Source organism: Neurospora tetraspora (assembly GCF_033439725.1).
Source record: "Neurospora tetraspora strain CBS 560.94 chromosome Unknown B0H65scaffold_3, whole genome shotgun sequence".
NCBI lineage: Eukaryota > Fungi > Ascomycota > Sordariomycetes > Sordariales > Sordariaceae > Neurospora > Neurospora tetraspora.
In genome coordinates, this window is record NW_026944385.1 from 235,655 (window position 1) to 251,080 (window position 15,426).

At 53.4% G+C, this 15,426-nt stretch overlaps 5 protein-coding genes across 5 annotated transcripts; 3 read left to right on the plus strand and 2 right to left on the minus strand.

Annotated features, from left to right (window-relative positions):
• Positions 1–203: 203 nt before the first annotated feature.
• Positions 204–2,644, minus strand: B0H65DRAFT_521343 (major facilitator superfamily domain-containing protein; the record flags this gene model as incomplete). The annotated part of the gene is made up of 2 exons (XM_062828747.1): positions 204–575; positions 665–2,644. 2 exons carry the CDS (start codon positions 2,642–2,644, stop codon positions 558–560), a joined length of 1,998 nt encoding a protein of 665 aa, XP_062682454.1. The 3' UTR covers positions 204–557.
• A 1,423-nt stretch (positions 2,645–4,067) lies between these two features.
• On the minus strand, positions 4,068–5,841 carry B0H65DRAFT_147716 (uncharacterized protein). The gene has a single exon (XM_062821028.1). The coding sequence runs from the start codon at positions 5,363–5,365 to the stop codon at positions 4,181–4,183; it is 1,185 nt and encodes a 394-aa protein (XP_062682455.1). The 5' UTR covers positions 5,366–5,841; the 3' UTR covers positions 4,068–4,180.
• Positions 5,842–6,502: 661 nt separating this feature from the next.
• Positions 6,503–8,072, plus strand: B0H65DRAFT_147740 (glycosyl hydrolase family 61-domain-containing protein). Its single transcript, XM_062821029.1, has 3 exons — positions 6,503–6,873; positions 7,068–7,762; positions 7,851–8,072. The coding sequence occupies exons 1-3, from the start codon at positions 6,710–6,712 to the stop codon at positions 7,967–7,969; spliced, it is 978 nt and encodes a 325-aa protein (XP_062682456.1). The 5' UTR covers positions 6,503–6,709; the 3' UTR covers positions 7,970–8,072.
• A 470-nt stretch (positions 8,073–8,542) lies between these two features.
• On the plus strand, positions 8,543–10,443 carry B0H65DRAFT_460319 (uncharacterized protein). Its single transcript, XM_062826521.1, has one exon. It carries the CDS (start codon positions 8,954–8,956, stop codon positions 10,388–10,390), a length of 1,437 nt encoding a protein of 478 aa, XP_062682457.1. The 5' UTR covers positions 8,543–8,953; the 3' UTR covers positions 10,391–10,443.
• A 916-nt stretch (positions 10,444–11,359) lies between these two features.
• On the plus strand, positions 11,360–12,530 carry B0H65DRAFT_460321 (uncharacterized protein). Its single transcript, XM_062826522.1, has 2 exons — positions 11,360–11,947; positions 12,223–12,530. Exons 1-2 carry the CDS (start codon positions 11,753–11,755, stop codon positions 12,310–12,312), a joined length of 285 nt encoding a protein of 94 aa, XP_062682458.1. The 5' UTR covers positions 11,360–11,752; the 3' UTR covers positions 12,313–12,530.
• The last annotated feature ends 2,896 nt before the right edge of the window (positions 12,531–15,426 follow it).

Here is a 15,426-nt window from a genome sequence, read left to right on the forward strand (position 1 = left end):
GCGGATCAGTGGATTTGGTGGAGCTAGCGGCGGAGGTAGCGGAGCGCCGGAGGTATGGGTTCGTTTGGCCGGAGTCCGTCCGGGTGGGGCCGGGCCGGGACGGGGATGTCGAGTGAGCACGGAGGATGGAGGGCTGGATTGAGTGCCGGCAATATCGTTATTGTTGGTTACAAGCAAGCAGTAAAATGATCGCTTGGCTTATTCCATTATTATGCTTCTGCGTATTTATATTATGATTACAATCTCTAACGCCCATGAGAAAGGTCTATATACCACTACTGAGACAACTTGGCCTTGAGGGAAGCTGGCTGGCTGCCAGTGTCCAGGACCCGTCCCATATCCCTTCCCCGACTACTGGTTTATCCAGGAACCAATATCATATGCCATCCCCCACAGCCCATTCCATTTCCATCTTTCATTACCTGCATCGCGTAAAAAGCTGGGTATATCCAACACTCAACACTCCAGTCCCTCCTCCTCTCGCCGCCATACTGGATTAACACATCCCAGGCCATCTTTCTCATTCCTTCATATCTCATGCCGTCCAGTTGAGGCCTTCATGATTTTTCCAATTGCTGTCCACACATACGTTAGCAAATACCCTCTTCAAACCACTTCCACCGTCACCATTCAAAAGGTCCAGGAAAGAAACATAAAAACTCACCAAAGCAAACCGGCTCCTCCCCCTAACCCAACTCCCACACCAAACCAACACCCACGGCACAGCCGTCAACCCCACCGCCACACCGCCCAATATCGCGCCCGCCCTCCCATCCCCCAAATTCGTAAACAACGGCGCCGTCACCAACGGAAAAACGCCTCCCAAAATATTCCGACAAAAACTCTGCGCCGCCAGCGCCGAGCTCGCATACCGATGGTACGTATCGGCCAGGTAATTGAACACGGCCAGATACACAGACAGAATGCCCATGGTGGCGATACCGATGCCGATGGCGGGGCCGATCCAGTGGTAGTCTGGGCGGGCGGTGAAGCCGAAGATGAAGAGGCCGATGGGGAGGAAGGTGGCGGTGAGACAGGTGAAGTAGAGGCGGGATTCGGGGGAGGAGGTGGGGAAGTGGGTGCGGAGGAAGGGCCAGATGGGATTTTCGGATTGGGCCCGGGAGCAGAGGGATTTCGGCTCGGAGGAGGGAAGGGCGTTCGGGCCTTCGGTGTCGGAGGCGGAGGGGGATGAGGATGAGGAGGTGGTCTCGGGAGAGGAAGAGGGAGCAGCCCTCCTCCAGTTGGGATGATGCAACATCTTTTCTTGCCAGATTCCGATGGCAGTGGCGAGGATGGCGCCGACGATCATGGCGACAAAGATACGGCCTGCTTGCTCGATGTTCCAACCGTATTGTCGGCGAAAGACGAGCGGGATGGAGCCGAAGGTGAGGTAGAGCACCCCCCAGGCGAAGGCGGCCCAGAGGGAGAAGAAGAAGACGACGGGCTCGGTGAACAGAAGATGGAAAGGTCGAAAGACGGAGGTACTGATCATGTGAGTGAGAGAACCGCGTTCTTCGTCATCTTTGGTTTTCCACCGGATACGCTTGAGTGTCTTTGTTGTCGAACCAGGGGACGCTCCCTTTTCCTCGTCGTCCACCCCATCCCCATTCCCTCCTTCTCCCTCATTCATCTCATCAACCCAAACCCCAAAAAACCCCTCCGCCTCCAACTCCTCATACCACCGATTCAACGCCCTCGCCTTCCTACTCAACAACACTGACCCTCTACTCTCCCTAAACAGCACCACCAACGCCGCCATCAGCGCCCCGCCCAGTATAACCTGATGCCAAAAGATCCACTTCCACCGCGCCCCATTCCCCCTCAGCACCTCCCCATTCTCATCCGTCCCCCACCGCTGCGTCATATACGCGCTCACCAACGGCCCGAGCCCCGTCCCGCACATCACCGCCCCGCTAAACATAGCCATGGGCGTATTCCTCTCTTCGGTAATCCAAATATCCGCAATCACCCCGCCGACCATGGTGCTAAAAACCGACGCTCCCACGCCCAGGAAGAACCTCGCGACTAACATCCCCTCCAAAGTCTGGACGACACCGCACACAGCCTGGAAGATGACAAACACCACGCCGGCCACGACAAAGACGGGTTGGCGGCCGTTCATCTCGGAGAAGGGCGCCAGGACCATGGGCGCCAAGGCGAAGCCGAGGCAGAAGGTGGAGATGCCGCCGAGGATGGCGGTGGTGCTGTGCGCGTGCGCAAGGGTTTGGAGGAGGAGGAGTTGAGGCGGGGAGTAGGCGCCGGCGGTGTAGGCGGTTAGGAAGGTGGCGATGCAGGAGAGCGTGAGCATGGTTAGTTTGGTGGAGGAGGGCCAGAGGAGGGGGTTCGTAAAGGGTTTGAGGTTGGGGGGCGGGGGAGGGTCATTTTTGGATGAGCCGGAGGACTGGAGGGTGGTGTTGGCGGAGGGTGGGAGGATGGAGAAGGTTAGGTAGAGGTGGGTGATTTCAGTGTTGGCGTCTGGTATTACTGTTGTGTTGTTGTGGGGGTTAGACTTAGAGGTTGAGGTACCCGGACCCGGGACTGTGACGGGGTGTGGTGCGAGCACGGGAGATCTGTTGTCTTCGGAGCGCCATGAGGGGGGTGCCGTGTCCGGGGCCGTGGGTTCGGGGGTTGTTGGATCTGCCATGATGTTGTTATTGATGCGAGATGTCGAGTTGGGAGATTTTGGCAGGTCAACCTTTCCATCAAACTCGAGCAGTGTTTGTTTCTCGCCAAGTGAAGAATGTGCTGTCGAAAGCAAGCCTTTTCTCTAATAAGAAAAAGAAAAGGGGGTTACCGTCCACCGTCAACTTTCGAAGCGTTCCAGGAAGAGGTGAAAGAAATAATTAGTAAAAGAAGACTTTTTCAAGGCGGTCAACCAAGACCAGGGCCTAGGATAAAGTGGTCCGAGAGAAAAAAGAGAGAAAGAGAAATGGATCCAAGGTGGAAGATGGCGATATCGCGGATCTAAGAGGACGAGGAGAAGTCCCCCCCCCTCCGGCCCGGACTCCGGTAATAAATCCGGAAACAAAGACCCAAATCACTTTTCTTTTTCAACGAACGAACGCTCCTCAAAAGTTACTCTTGCAAGCATTCCCCAAAGCCAAGACTTGAAAACTGTGATGCGCCATGTAACGCTGCATAGTCGACTAACAAAAAACGAAAAGGCGAGGACCGAATTTGCTTGGCCGTCCACATGGTTTACCCGTGGGTGTGTGGTTGAGGCTATCTTAGCAATACCCACCCTCTTTTATTATGAGTGCCGAGATACCGTTTACTTACTAATGTTGATGTTGTGATGTGTTTTATAGAGTAGTGTAAGAAGATGATGGAAGAAGAGAGAGGAGGGATACGGCACGTGTACGGGTCTCGAGCGGCTTAAGGCCCCCCCTCTTCACAGGCTTCACGTCGACCGTGTCATTGATCGCCAGACGGGTGGTGATCTCGGGATCTCTTCCAGTAGGAGATACACTGGCGGTTATTCCCGAAGCCACTTGATCACTTGGCTACCATCATTGGTTACCATTTCTCTGTCATGAGTCTTGACTTGGCTGCCATCATTGGTTACCATTTCTCTGTCTTCTCTGCCGTATGCGGTTCCCGACGGAGCTCCGGGCAGCTTCAGCGTGTATCCACTCTAATCGTCCCCCACCATCCTTTTCGATATTTGGGTATTTAGCGGGGGGTCTGGCACATCTCTTCTTCTTCCACCAGGCCAATCCAAATCATCAAACTTTCCAATTGGTTTCCCCAGTGATCTCAAGCGGAACACCGAGCTTCGGTCTTGTCTTTTCTCTTTGTCAACACCCACTTTCCCGTTTTGTTTACTTTGCCGGGGACAACCCGACAACCAGCGTCGCAACATGGCTTCGGACTCGCTTCACTCCACTACAATATCCTATTCTCGTCTTGGCATATGCTGTATCACGACTTCAAGCTGGTCTCATTGATCACTAAGTACGCCTTGTTTGCAACTCTGCCCTTATAGGATGGTGCTACCGATACGCGACATACAAGGAGCCGAAGGCTGTCACCGATCCCGATCCGGGGGGCCTGGACTCGGAGATCAAGATCATCGGCATCAGACGCAACGCTCGCCCTACACGAGCACGACAACAGAAAACCCCCGAGGCCCTTTTCGAAGCCGATCCAAACCGCACCCTCTCCCCTCCAGTCACACCCCCTACGAAAGAGTCGGCACATCCCACGGCGCCCAACTCCTCAAGTCCACCTTCGCCGAGCTCCTCTCCACCGCGCCGGGCGCCGTCCCCGAATTCAGCAAGAAATAATTAATATAGCTCGTCAGCTCGCTCTGCTGTCCGCTCGGGAACTGACAATGACTATGTCCGCCCACCAGCGAAAAGCCCATATAATTCGGCACCCCATACGCCTTATAGATCAGCCGACCAGCCTGCATGCACGCCGTCGTCGACACGGGACCCAACCAGTCGATATCGTTCTCAAACGCAATCAACCCGCGCGGCACCGTCAGCGCCGCCAGCATGTGGTGGTCGGCGGGGATGTTGGTCACCTGCCGCGTGTACGAGTTGAAGGTGGGCGAGAACCACACGTTTTCGGTGACGATTTGGGAAGCGGTCTGGATGTTTTTGCCCGCGGATTTCTCGCTGTCGCTGATGCGCCAGCAGGCGGCGCCGCCCGAGCCGGATTCTTGCGGGATCGTCAGGGCGATGCGGTCGACGAGGGCTCCCGCGAGGAAGGCGCCCTTGCCGTTGCGGCTGCAACCGGTGACGCCCAGGCGCTTGGGGTCGATGCCCGAGGAGGATTGGACTTGTTCGAGAGCGTCGACGAGTCGGTCCACGCCCCATGCCCAGGCCGTCAAGGCGCCGGCCGAGTGCGAGCTGCCGAATAAGGTGTAGAACTTGCCCTTGCCGCGCGAGGAGCCGCCGGATTGCTGGGCGAAGTCGTCGTTGGGGAAGGTGATGGTGGCCACGGTGCTGGGGATCGGGATGGAGCTGCCGCCGATGCTGATGATGGCTGGGAAGGGACCGCTGCCGGAGGAGGGCTTCTTGATGGAGGCTGAGAAAGACACGGTCTGGCTGCCGACGGTGATGCGCACGGTTAGGGTGTTGCCCGAGAGGGAACCCTCAACCTTGTCTGGCTTGCCGGGGTAGGTGCCGAGCTCGTATTGTTGGAGGATCTTGCTGATCTCGGCCTTGCGGCAGTCGAAGTCGGCTTTGGTCGTAATCTTTTGTCCGCCCGCGGTGGTGAAGGGGTCAGGGAGCTTGGACACGGCCGCGGTGGGATAGCTGCCGGCGACGGAGCATTGGCGCTCAAAGATTTGGGAGGCCGGGGCGGCGACGGCGAAGGCCGCGCTGGCGAGCAAGAGGGCGGAGCTAAGGTGGACCATGATGACTGCTTGATGAGGTGTGCAGGTGGGAGACGAGTGTTTCCGACTTCACTCCCGTCTTATATGTTTTTTTTTCATCTGCCGAGGCCATCAAGTCAGGAGACGGTAAAGTTAGAGGTACCGTGTTCCTGGGCGAAATCCTTCGGATGCACTTTCTTGCCCGAACCATAGCCATCCGGCCAAGCCATGGTAATTCGCCTCATTGGCAGCTCAGTGATACCTTGGCTATACTTGTGCTAGCCATGAGTGTTGCGTCAAGTTCAAGCAGTCCCTTCAAGCAAGCGCTTGACATTGCCATGAAAAGATTTGTCTTGGCACTATGGATGAGAACAAGTGCGTGGAGGCGATTCGCATGATGGCCAGGCGTGTGATCTCAATGTCAAAGTAGGCTAATATGGCTATTTGGCATGGCATGGGAGATCAAACGTTATGTTATTCTTCCCCGGATGCCAGATTCGACCCCCGATTCGTGCCGGCTGTTCTACTGCCGAATGCAGGCACGGCTTTACCAGGCCCGATTTGGCTTGATACAGCCCGGGGAAATGGATGGTAGTTCCAAGAGGCTCAGTCTGAAGCTTTTCTCCCACTGCTTTTAGGAACTTGTTTTTGTTGTTCCATGACAAGTTCCAGAGCAGACACCAACAAACGGTGTTCACACGAGTAGATGATCACAGGCCGAGAATGGGATGCCTTCCCCAGTGACGTTGGCCAAAGCGAACCACCAAGGCTGTCCGGCAAAGCTCCCTCCCTTGTCTCATGGCTTTCTGCCGGAGGGTTGCAATTCGTCCACAAGTACCGAAGAGGCTGAAAAGATCATAGCAAGCAGGTCCTTCAATGCCACATGGCAAACCGGGAGTATGTCGATCTCAGATGTCCATGTTCTGCCTTGGATGTTCGTCGCCATTCACCATCTGAATCTTCACCAATAATGAATGTTCACTAGAAGCTAATCAATGTTTCATATCGCTCATAGGCTAGTGTACACCCGCCTGCCGGGCATCGTTCATCTACATAAATCATCTGCAAACCACTCAGGCATTAAGAACACGTGGAAGGTCAAATTGCATTCACTCCCAAGCCTGGAAACTGCTACGTTTCAAGAAAACCAGTGCTCACATTGGTGGATAATCTACTACCTCCTTAACCACCACCCGGCAACTTCTCATTTGCCCCTTTCCATATCTGGTACCCAGTTGGATCTATCATTCCGGGTCGGCACCTGATCAAAGGTGCTCTCGGCTGTAATTACTTTCCCACGGCAGCCGTAGTATGCGGGCATCACCAAACCTTGGTCGTTAGATCCTACCTACCGAAACAAAAGCCAAGACAATCCCGATATCTTTGATGTCACTTTCTCGCACATACCTAGTTATCCGTTCACAAATCATGCCCGACATGATACCGCTTCTCTTAGCAGCCCTCTTGGCGACGCGGTTCTCCGGGCCGGCCCTCGTCTCGGCCCACGGCGGACTGGCTAACTACACCGTCGGTGATGTTTGGTATCCGGGGTAAGCATTTCACCATGGCCGGCTCCCTGCCAAAAATTCCGTCCGGCCGTTTTCTTTCCGACCCTTGTGTCCCTTCCCTCTTCCATTTTCACCGGACCTCCCCTCCGGCTTTTCCCTACCCTCATCTCCCCTTCCCTCCTCTCCCACATTCAGCTCCCCCAAGCCTTCTCATATCACTAACCTTTGCTCCCAAGCTACGACCCAAACTCCCCTCTCGGCCCTCTCCAACTCTCCCAAATCGGCATCCCCCAACGCTCCTACTCCTCCATCGACCCGCTCTTCTCCCCCACCTCCCCCTTTTTGGCATGCAACACCCCCGGCCTCTCTCCCCCCAACTCTCCCCAGCATTACATCTCTCTCGCCCCCGGCTCCAAGCTCACAGCCATCTACTACTACTGGCTGCACCCCGTCGGTCCCATGTCGGTGTGGTTATCCGCTCCCTGCCCAAACGACGACTGTACGGCTGTCAAGTTAGAGGAGGTGAGGTGGTTCAAGATCTGGGAGGCAGGGTTGTTAAGTGGGCCGAATCTGGCTGAGGGAATGTGGTTTCAGAAGCAGTTTCAGAACATAAAGTGGGATGGGGACGCATATGGGGAGAATCGGTGGGAGGTGGTGATTCCAAGGGGGGTGAAAGAGGGGAGGTATATTGTTCGACATGAGATTTTGAGCTTGCATGTGGCGGGGAGGCCGCAGTGGTATGTTGAGTGTGGGCATTTGGATTTGAGGAGGGGGACAACAAAAGGGGAGAGGGTGAAGGTTGGGGGAGGGAAAGGGGAGGTGGGTATAAAGGGGGAGGAAGAGGGAGAGGGAGAAGGAGAAGGAGAAGGAGAAGGAGTGTTGCCGCCGGAGGAGTATTGGGTTAGGTTTCCGGGGGCTTATAGGGAGGATGGTGAGTTTCTTTTCGTTGTTTCTGGGAGACGGTTGGAGGACGGGGGTCAAGGGGTGACAATAAAGGGTGACTGACGAGGTGTTGACAGATCCGGATATCTTCATTGATGTGTACTCGGAGGAGAATGCGAATAGGACGGTGAGTGGTGAATTCTTTATAGCTGGTATCACCGAAACCGTCGGTGAAGCTGACCCAGATATCGAATGAACAGGAATACATTGTCCCCGGACCGAGGATATGGCCTGGGTATGTCTTTCCAATACTCAGTACCTTTGTTCTACCGCTTGAACCTGGTCCTGAACAGAGAGCTGACAATAACATGACTGGCAGGTTCACGGACATAATCCTACCCGCTATAGCCCAATCCAGCCCAGCTTCCGAGTTGAATATGCAGTATCTTTAATTCCAATAAATGCGAGCTGTAAGTAAGACCAAGTCCGAGTCCATAGAGGCAGCTCGTAATACTGGTAAGGTAAATAGAATTTGTCAGCAAAACCAGCTGAGCTTATCAGGGCTGAATCATCGTGGACAAACGCGTGTTGGTGGTCCATTTCGGGCTGTTGGTCGGGACCGAGGTTCGTCCTCGTGGAACGGCATATTGGAGCGCTAAACCCCGTTAAGCTTATTATGGTTGGTGGACACAATGGGTTAGGGGTATTTGTTAGTGGATAAGCCTAAAACGTGCTGTGATTGGCACATCTGATAACTGATGTCAATTTGTGGGCCTAATGCGCGACCTCTCATCTTGATAAAGGTTGCTCGGGACCGACTTCCTTTTTTCGTTTTTCTCGTCCAACGTTGGCTCTCACTTTTGGACGCCGGTATTGGACTTTCCCGTGTTTTGTGCGACATTGGAAGGCGGAATTGGCAAGGGAGCGATAACGAGCTACCAAGTAAACAAAGGCGATAACCGATAAGAGCTATCTGCGGCTGTCTCCCTCCCTTCCTCTTCTTCCTCGCGACCACCACGTGCGACCTCACGATCTCGCATTTTTGGTCAACAAACGGCGGATATTACACTTCTAGCTTTCAGTTCGCTAGCTATCACCTTAGCATCTGTCCATCCACGAAACCAATATTAATCCAGCATCAGGCGCCCACCCCCTCGACGTCGTGCCATCAGCTCCTCCAACCTCACCTCTTCAACGCGCCATACCACCCAACTTGACCACAACAATACCAACCCCAAAGATGGCGTCCACCGAACCGCAATCAGCATTCGCTGACAATACTGCCCCGGCTCCCACCACCACGTCCACACCCCTCCCAACCACCATCGTGATCCTCGGCGGCAACCTCGCCGGCCTGGGCGTGCTACACACCCTCGCCCGACACACCATCCCCGCCCTCCAGCGCATCCCCTCTCAACCCTCTCTTCCGCAATACAAAATCACCCTGATAACCCCCAACAGCCACTTCTTCTTCAAGCCCGCCTCTCCTCGCGCCTTGATCCAACCCGATCTCTTGCCAGGAGGAGAAGCAAAGGTGTTCAGGGATTTGTCCGACTCCGTGAAGCAATATGGGGAACTGGTGACGGTAGTGAAAGCATTTGCCACCGATGTGGACACGGCGAAGAAGGAGGTCAAGATCAAGCATGTGGACACGAATTTCTCAGGCGACGGGATGTTGGTTCCTCCCGAATCAGAAGGAACCCCAACGGTCCGGTACGATATTCTGATAATCGCCACGGGCACCAAAGCGCGCTCGGCGTTGTGGACCATGCCTGGTCCGGGAACGGAGGGGTTGCGGGCGGCGGAAGATGCCACCAAGCGCGAGTGGGAAGGGATTAGGACCAAGTTGAAGAACTTGCAGGCCGACACGCACCCGCATCACTCAGTCCTGATTGCAGGCGGCGGACCGGTGGGCGTTGAGACCGCTGGAGAAATTGCCTCCCTACTAAAAGCGCAGGGAAAAACGGAGGGTGTCACCATCACTCTCCTCTCCGGCTCCGACCGTCTTCTCAATCGCAACTGCAACGAGAGCTTGGGGCGCAAAGCAGAGGCCTACCTCAAGAAAAACTTTGGCTCTTTGGTGGAAGTGAGCCACGGCGTCAAGGTCGTTTCCGTGTCCGATTCTGTTTCGGGAGAAGGAGAGCAGACAGAGACCACGGTGGAACTCAGCGACGGCACCACCCGTGCCGTAGGCTTGTACATCGACGCCACGGGCGGTTCGGGAAACGCCGACGACTTTCTGCCCAAAACCTGGCTGGACGCTTCTTCTCGCGTAACCACCAAAGACGCCTTCTTCCGCGTGCGCGGTTCTTCGGAAAACGATCCCCAAGCGGACGGCATCTACGCCGTAGGCGACGTCGTCTCCGGAAGCGATAACACACTCATCTCAACGAACTTCCAAGTCCCCGTCGTCTGCTCCAGCATTGGGGCCGACCTCGCTGCGAAAATCCTAGGCCCTGACGGCCAGGAGAACGGCATGAAGCTGCCAGCCCCCCTAAAGCAAAAGACATTCAAGAACAAGATGGCCGGAACACTGTTGGTCCCCATCGGCCCCGGTGGAGGTGTCGGGCAGGTTGTGGGGTGGGGGGTGCCGAGCTTTTTGGTGAAAGTTGCCAAGGCGAAGGGGTTCTTGGTTGATATGGCTGAGCCGGCTGTTACGGGGAGTCAGTGGAAGTAGGAGTTTCAGACTTGGGAGAATTTGGCGGAGTGGGGGGTGGGGAGGTGGGTGCAGGGGGCGGTGATGTTGGGTAGGGGGAGGAGGTAATGACGAGAGTCGTGAATAAGGGGATGATGGGATGGTGGGAGTAATGGTGCTGGATGGTAGATGATTGAAGGTGGATGGTAATGGTTAGAGAGAACAAGTAGAGGTAATGATGGGGAGGCGTGGATAAATAGACGGGAGTAAAGAATGGTGGGAGTAATGGATATCGACAGGTTATGACGGACGACAGGAATATTTTAGGTTACGACCAGATGGCAGAGCAAACACTCGAAGCACAGCACGCGAGGAACAGCGATACACCACTCAGCAACTACGCTACGTGATCATTGCTATACAAGCTAATAATACACTCCTTCAAAAATAATCGGAGTGATCGTTCATGAGAATTGTCACCGGTCCCGATGAGTACGCAGTAGGCAGTAAGCAGCTAAAAGACCGGTTTCTTCTCTTGCCTATGTTCCCATGAATGCATGGAATCGATGGACATCCACGAGCTGGCTTCCAACAACAGCAACGAGAACAAAAATAACAACAACCCACGTACCGGGATCTTGGGTTGCTTCCTGCGGAGGCGGGAATTAGCCTGTATGTACTTAATCTACTCGTTCGCATGTAAGTCGTGCGCTTGATGAGGTGAAGCGTAGTACCTACCTTACTACCAAAATATTATCAGAGTGGCCTACCAACAAATCCGACTTACTGTTAGATTGACTGAGGTCTGGATTGCTACCATAGACCCCCGGTTCTCACATGTCAACCAGAAAAGAAGAGAGTGAGTTGGCAACCTGCCAAGAATTAAAAAACATGAATTGCTCGTGCGAGAACCAGATGTTCGGCGGACCCGGTCGGTCCTAGACTGGACCATTCACTTACGAGTCTTACATCCACCTTCCTTTGCGGGTCTCATAACGCTCATTCCACCTACTTGGCAATGCCCTCGTGCTTCTAGAAGCGTCGTAGATGTCTTCTACTCAAAAGACCGGCACCTGTCCTCGGCAAGTGGCATGTTACACCTCGCTTATACCCTCGATATTGCGGCTAAACACTGACAGCAACTCCATGACGACGGTGGTCCTACCGCTACCACAAAAATAGCAGCGTGGTACCTTATGCTTCGTCACTCATGTCGACGGCGGCCTCCTTCCTGTGTGTTAAAGATGGATATAACTTCTTCCCAGCCATGCGAAACCGTTCCCTCTACCCTACCTCCAATACCAGTACCTTAGTGATCACGGTATTTCCACTCACCACTGAACCCAACGAGCCAACCCAAGCGACACTACGAGACCTCCTACAACTAAGCAAGAAAGGCAAAAAATGAAGCTCACCACCTCCCTCCTCCTCATCCTCTCCCTCGCAACCGGCTACGGCACCGCCCCGGTCCTCGCCCAAGTCTGCGAATGGTACCTCAACCCCGACGATTGCATCTGCATGCTCTCAACCGATGGCTCTCTTCTCCGCACCCAAACCGCCTCCTGCTGCAAAAGACTAGGTTACAAAACAATGAACAGTGTATGCTTATGTTTCCCCTACCGTTTCTCCCTACCGTTACCCATACCCATACCCCTTTCCCTACCCCTTTCCCTACCCCTTTCCCTACCTCTCTCTACCTCTCTCTACCTCTCTCTACTTCTCTCTACCTCTCTCTACCTTCCCACGTTCATTCGTTCCCATTGAACCTTGACCTTGACACATTCGCCATCGGATGTCTTGGTCATTCATGGTTTAATGAATGAATGAATGCTGGCTGACCAGAGGACTGACGGGATATCCAACCAACACAACAGATCTGTGGTGTCGACCGTAGGAATAAGCAACTCTTCAAAGATTGTTGCAAGGGTTTAAATCAGGAGAGTGTTATTGGGCATTGTCGCTAGGGAGTACATAGAGATCTTTGAAAGGAACCGACAGCGGCGGTTAAGAAGTGGCAACGAGGAGATCAGGGGAAGGGAAAAGGAAGAGGAAGAGGAAGAGGAAGAGGAAGGCTTTGAGAAAGAAAGAGCCGAAAAAAGAGTGCTATGGCTGAGTAACGTACCTCTAGGAACATAACCTCAGACGTCAGACGTCAGAGCAAACCACCAAGTGTGTAGCGGTACTAATCCATTCCGAGTCAACTCTAAGCAAGTGTATAATATCTCCCGACTCCGGGACTGGCTGGTGGTGCCGAGAGAAAGTGAACACCTTGTCAAACATACTACATAGAGGTGCCCCTTCGTACCTCTACCTAGTAGGTATCTTCCCAAGCCAAATGTAAGGTACTAATAATCCGCTAATATCCCTCCTTCAATCGGTATCGTGTTTCTTTGCCTTCCTCCAGTCGTCAGTCATACCCATATACTTTTGGGTCGTAAGTGGCACCGGGTATCCGTGTGTATCAAATATCTTTTCCTTTTCGCTTGCTCATATTATCGCTTGCTCATGCGGTGTGTCGTATTTTCCCGCTTCTAGTTCTGCAGAAACGGAAAGAGAAAATTGAAAAAAAAAAAAAAAAAAAAAAAAAAAAGAAAACCAAACATCAAATGTTCATGACACGCTCTTGTCACCCATTCTTCTATTACATTTTCTTCCCTTTTATTCTTCCCTTATAACCTCGTCCCTCTTGTCTCCTACCACTTGCCTCTTGCCTCTTGCCTCTTGCTTCTTGTCGCTTGCCTTTTGTCCGTGTCCTGCTAGTACCTTTCCCCGCTGCTTCATCGTATGGAGGGGGTGGGGATGACGGTGTTGTAGCCTCGGGGGATGGCGTTGCCTCGGAGGGGTGCCGGGGATTGCGGCGGCTGTGTTACGGGTAACAGCCTGAGAGGTTTCCGTTACTGTCATGGTTGGGGATGCCTCTGGGTAGGTTTGCTGCCTCTGGAGGTGCTGCCGGCCACGGCCCAAGGGGGACCTGTTCGGGGCCTGGCTGGGGACCTGGAGGAAGTTTGACGCCTGTCAAGCAACAGATGATCCAACCAATTGCCCAACCGCCAAGATCCTAGAGCGGCCAGCTGAAAGCGAAGACAACGGTGAAGATGGACCAGAGAGTCAAAATCCGTCGTTGCCGCTCTGGAGGGATGGTTCGGCAGCTCAGACGTGTCTCCGATCCAATCCGTATAGAGTTTATCGGCTCTCTTCAGAAGTCGCACGAGACCGGCGACATACCACACCACAATAGCGGGCAGCCACATTCAGAATTGCCACAATTGGGTTGTTGAAGGTACCCGGTGTACCTCTATCCCGGATTCCGGCGTTGGGGGGATGGCGCTGAGCGGGATGCCGAGCATGATGCCAAAGAAGATACTGTTGCATCATGTTAGAAAGGATTTGAAGAGGGGGGGGGGGGGAGTGGAGGGCAGAATGGGGAGCGAGAGACATACCCAAAACAAGAAACAAAATCACGTGATTCGTAGGGGATTGGAGCCATGTTAAAGATAATAACGCTGGTGAAGAAAAAAAGAGAGTAGAGATGTTCCTCAGATGAGTGAGGTCTTGGAGGGTGAGGCTGAGGGTGTCGAGGCCTTGAGACCGAGTGTACTGGGTTGATTGCGGATGGCGGTGCGGGATTGGGCTGGAGATGGTGTGTGTATAGAAGTTGGTTGCCGGGGGAAGAATCCAAGGAAGCGATGCAGCGGAATAAATGTACGTTGCGACTAGAGTAATGGTGGGTGTCAGGCGAAGGTGGGTGTGAATCAATTGAATTGAAGTAGAAGTGTGATGAAGATGGTGAGAAGAGAACAGCTCCCAAGCTGGTGAATTCAAGTAGAAGTGTGATGAAGATGAGGAGAAGAGAACCAAACAGCTCCCAAGGCCTGGGGAAGCCAGTCTTAAATACCAGAAATCTCGTGGCCAACCTTCCTTCCTGTCAGGCATCGCCAGGCACCGACTTTCCATCTGTGAATAGCTTCCCTTCCTTCTGTATCTGAGTGTGCCTTCGCGACAGTGGGGGGACGACTACCATAGGGAACTTGACGTACGGGAAAGGCGACGGTTAATGTTTTCGATATCAGCATCGAAAGTGGTAGTAAGTGTAAAGAAGAAGGTGAGAGATAATGATAGTGGAAAGAACGGCCTAAATATAGACCCCTCTCATCCTTGTGACACGTAGTCCTTTCTACACGAGCGAAGCTCACTTTCCGCAAGTAGCATAAGCAGGTTCGGAGGTCCGAGGTCACGGTTACCGAAGAGACTCAGGGTTGGAAGTCTGCCATTTGCGTTTGGCTGTATGAAGTTGCCGGACCGTTTCGATGCCGAGTTTTGCGAAGGTGTCTTTTACCTGAATGGTCCGAAAAAGAGAAGAGGAGATAAGGAAGGGATGAGGGAACTGCAGAGGCGAAGAATGGCCTGGGACAAGACGAAAAAGAGTACTGTACCTGAAGTAAGGGTGGATAAAGTGATGGCAAAGAGAAGCAGCGGTGCTAAGCAGAAGGAGAAGGTGAATGAGAAGCCGGCGAGTTGGAGGGATCGAGCCTGTGGGGACGGGAGTGAAGATTATCGTCCGTGTCATGGGCTGAGGTACGAAGGAGATATTTGGGCGATGGATGGTGGTGTGAAGACGAGTCGAGTCGGACCTGGACGTGTAAGGGTGAGGTGAGGATGGTGGTAAAGGACGTTGAAGGTATCTGGCGACGCCTTGGCGGTTCTGTTTGTGATAGTGAGGAGGTACTTTGGTTGGTATAACAGAAGCCAAATGATAGTTCAATGAGTACTTAAGAATATCACCAGATTATTATTGCTCCGTCGATACCACGCCTTCTAACGAGCCTTACTCTTGAAGCAAGTCTCGAGAGGTAGACAGTCAACGTGCGCTCTGCAATATCTATGTTTAGCCTCATTTTCAGTTTTCCTCTTTTCTCCTTTATGACCTGAAAACTCCCAATAACTTGCTGTCCACTCGACCTGGCTGTGATGCCATTTAATAATAGGGAAAACAAGTAGCCACCAAAACTCCATAGCTAATGATAAGCGACATTTTCCCGCCCATACATAACACATGATAACATGCTTTCGTTGCTCGA

What these genes read in the sequence shown, in the direction of transcription:
- B0H65DRAFT_460319 (XM_062826521.1), top strand. Translation starts at nt 8,954, where the DNA reads ATGGCGTCCACCGAACCGCAATCAGCATTCGCTGACAATACTGCCCCG.
- B0H65DRAFT_147716 (XM_062821028.1), bottom strand. Translation starts at nt 5,365, where the DNA reads ATGGTCCACCTTAGCTCCGCCCTCTTGCTCGCCAGCGCGGCCTTCGCC.
- B0H65DRAFT_147740 (XM_062821029.1), top strand. Translation starts at nt 6,710, where the DNA reads ATGTCACTTTCTCGCACATACCTAGTTATCCGTTCACAAATCATGCCC. An exon ending in GGTGATGTTTGGTATCCGGG is followed by an intron (nt 6,874 to 7,067) that starts GTAAGCATTTCA and finishes TTTGCTCCCAAG; the next exon opens with CTACGACCCAAACTCCCCTC. An exon ending in GGGGGCTTATAGGGAGGATG is followed by an intron (nt 7,763 to 7,850) that starts GTGAGTTTCTTT and finishes AGGTGTTGACAG; the next exon opens with ATCCGGATATCTTCATTGAT.
- B0H65DRAFT_460321 (XM_062826522.1), top strand. Translation starts at nt 11,753, where the DNA reads ATGAAGCTCACCACCTCCCTCCTCCTCATCCTCTCCCTCGCAACCGGC. An exon ending in GTTACAAAACAATGAACAGT is followed by an intron (nt 11,948 to 12,222) that starts GTATGCTTATGT and finishes CCAACACAACAG; the next exon opens with ATCTGTGGTGTCGACCGTAG.